Raw genomic sequence first — 1803 nt, 5'->3', positions numbered from 1 at the left:
AGAAGAAGAAGAAGAAGAAGAAGAAGAGGAGGTAAACAACCTGCTTGGCCAGCTTCCGTAACTGCTCTGTCAGTTTGCCGTTCATCTCATCAAACTTCCTAAAAGCCTGTGGAATAAACAGACAGTAATAGACAGTAATATTAACTTAATAATTTAAAAATATTCAACAGACAAAATTACAAAGTTGGCACAGATAGTTGTGTCTCAGTGGGTCAGGAGCTGGATACAAAGACAATGTAATGAAATCTGCACACTGAGAATTTGGTGACTGTGACCAGCTTAGTCAAAATATCACCTGTCAACTTCAAATGTCAGTGTGCAGGTTCCTCAAAGTACGTTTGTTCCATCCCAAGTAATTTAAACCTGTTTGACCAAATGAAACTGTCTGTGCTGTCCAAACTTAAAACAATCTCTGCTTTTTGGAATCACCAAAAGTGCAAGGTTCCATACAATTTAAACTAAAAGGTTTGTTAGTTTTAGCTATTTTTAAAGCTAACTTAATAACTTTTGCTCACTTGGGGGCAGATGAACATGCTGTAAACACAAATGTGGCATATCATCACTTCATAAAGTTGTCGGTGAATTTGTGAGCAAACTGTTGCTTATTTACACAAGCTTTAAAATTGTTTGTTGACAACATCTAAAGCAGGATTTATGCTTCTGTGGAGGCTCTAAGCAGAGCTTTCCCTGTAGCCTCCTCATATCTGGAATAAACTCCCAGAAACCTGTAGATCCGCTGCTACTCTCAGTTCTTTTAAATCAAGGCTGAAGACCTTTCTTTTGATGCTGCCTTCTTTAAATTAATGTCATTTTTCTTAGCTGCACTGTAACTTTTATTCTTGTGTTTTATGTGCTAATGTTTCTATTTTGTTTAACTGTCTTCATGTGTCTTATTGATTTTTAATGCTTATGACTTAACTGTTTTACTTGTGTTTTATCTGTTTTAATGATTTTGTGTAAAGCACTTTGAATTGCCCTGTTGCTGAAATGTGCTATACAAATAAAGCTACCTTGCCTTGCCTTGCCTAGCCTACGTAAGTGGCCTGAAGTTTATACTTGTGCTTTGGTGTGTGTGTCAATCTCATTAAGAGAATAGCATGGCCGGCGTGTGTGTGTGCATGGAGAGTGTGTGAAAAGCGAGTGAGAGAGTGACGGTCAAAAGTCTCTAGCAGGAAAAGTTAACTCTCTCCTTGATATCATGTTGTTTTTGGAGAGGTGCACGTCAGGCTACAGTGTAGGGTCCGTGTCTCCACGTACCTACGAGCCACGGTGTTGATTTAACGGAGAGGCATAAATTGGCCTTTAGTGCTGCTGTAAAAGAAGTTGATGAGACTAAATAATGACAAAACAACTAGCTGAAAGACGCTAAAACACTGTAAATCTGAGGAGAACTGTGTAGTGTTGGTGATACTTTTCTGTGGGTAAACATATTGATGAATAATAAAATACTGTATCAAATGTTCAGTACCTCCTCTGGTGCTGTCTGGCAGGTCAGCAAGGCATCCAGAAACTCATACATGTACTGGAAAGGACAAAAAACATGTTGACTTAAATATAGCTTCTGTCATAGGAAACCTGTCATGATTAAAAAAATTTTGTGCAGGCAAACAGACACAAAAAACAAGAGTAACTACATTGTGAATTAGGACCTGGTGTGCTTTTTAATAAAAACATCAAATGAATGAATGAATTAGTCCAGTGACTTACCGGCGAGAGGAACTTGTAGGTGAGATGGGCGTTCTCTGCCAGGACGTCAGCTGCCAGATCAAAGTACTGAGAGAGAGAGAGAGAGAGAGAGAGAGA

General features: G+C 38.7%; 1 protein-coding gene across 2 annotated transcripts in view; it reads right to left on the bottom strand.

Moving 5' to 3' along the window:
- Window positions 1-1803, bottom strand: part of ift70 (intraflagellar transport 70) — a 19051-nt gene that overhangs the window by 10611 nt on the left and 6637 nt on the right. For both annotated transcript variants that reach the window (XM_032537508.1, XM_032537509.1), the window contains exons 10-12: window positions 1708-1773; window positions 1469-1522; window positions 41-106 (exon numbers count right to left, since the gene is read on the bottom strand). In XM_032537508.1, coding sequence (XP_032393399.1) covers window positions 41-106; window positions 1469-1522; window positions 1708-1773 — 186 coding nt within the window. The remainder of the gene's footprint in view (window positions 1-40; window positions 107-1468; window positions 1523-1707; window positions 1774-1803) is intronic.

The sequence above is a fragment of the Etheostoma spectabile genome, chromosome 15 (assembly GCF_008692095.1).
Source record: "Etheostoma spectabile isolate EspeVRDwgs_2016 chromosome 15, UIUC_Espe_1.0, whole genome shotgun sequence".
NCBI classification, from domain to species: domain Eukaryota; kingdom Metazoa; phylum Chordata; class Actinopteri; order Perciformes; family Percidae; genus Etheostoma; species Etheostoma spectabile.
The sequence above is the reverse complement of the archived record's forward strand: the minus strand, read 5'-3'. Positions and strand labels throughout refer to the sequence as shown.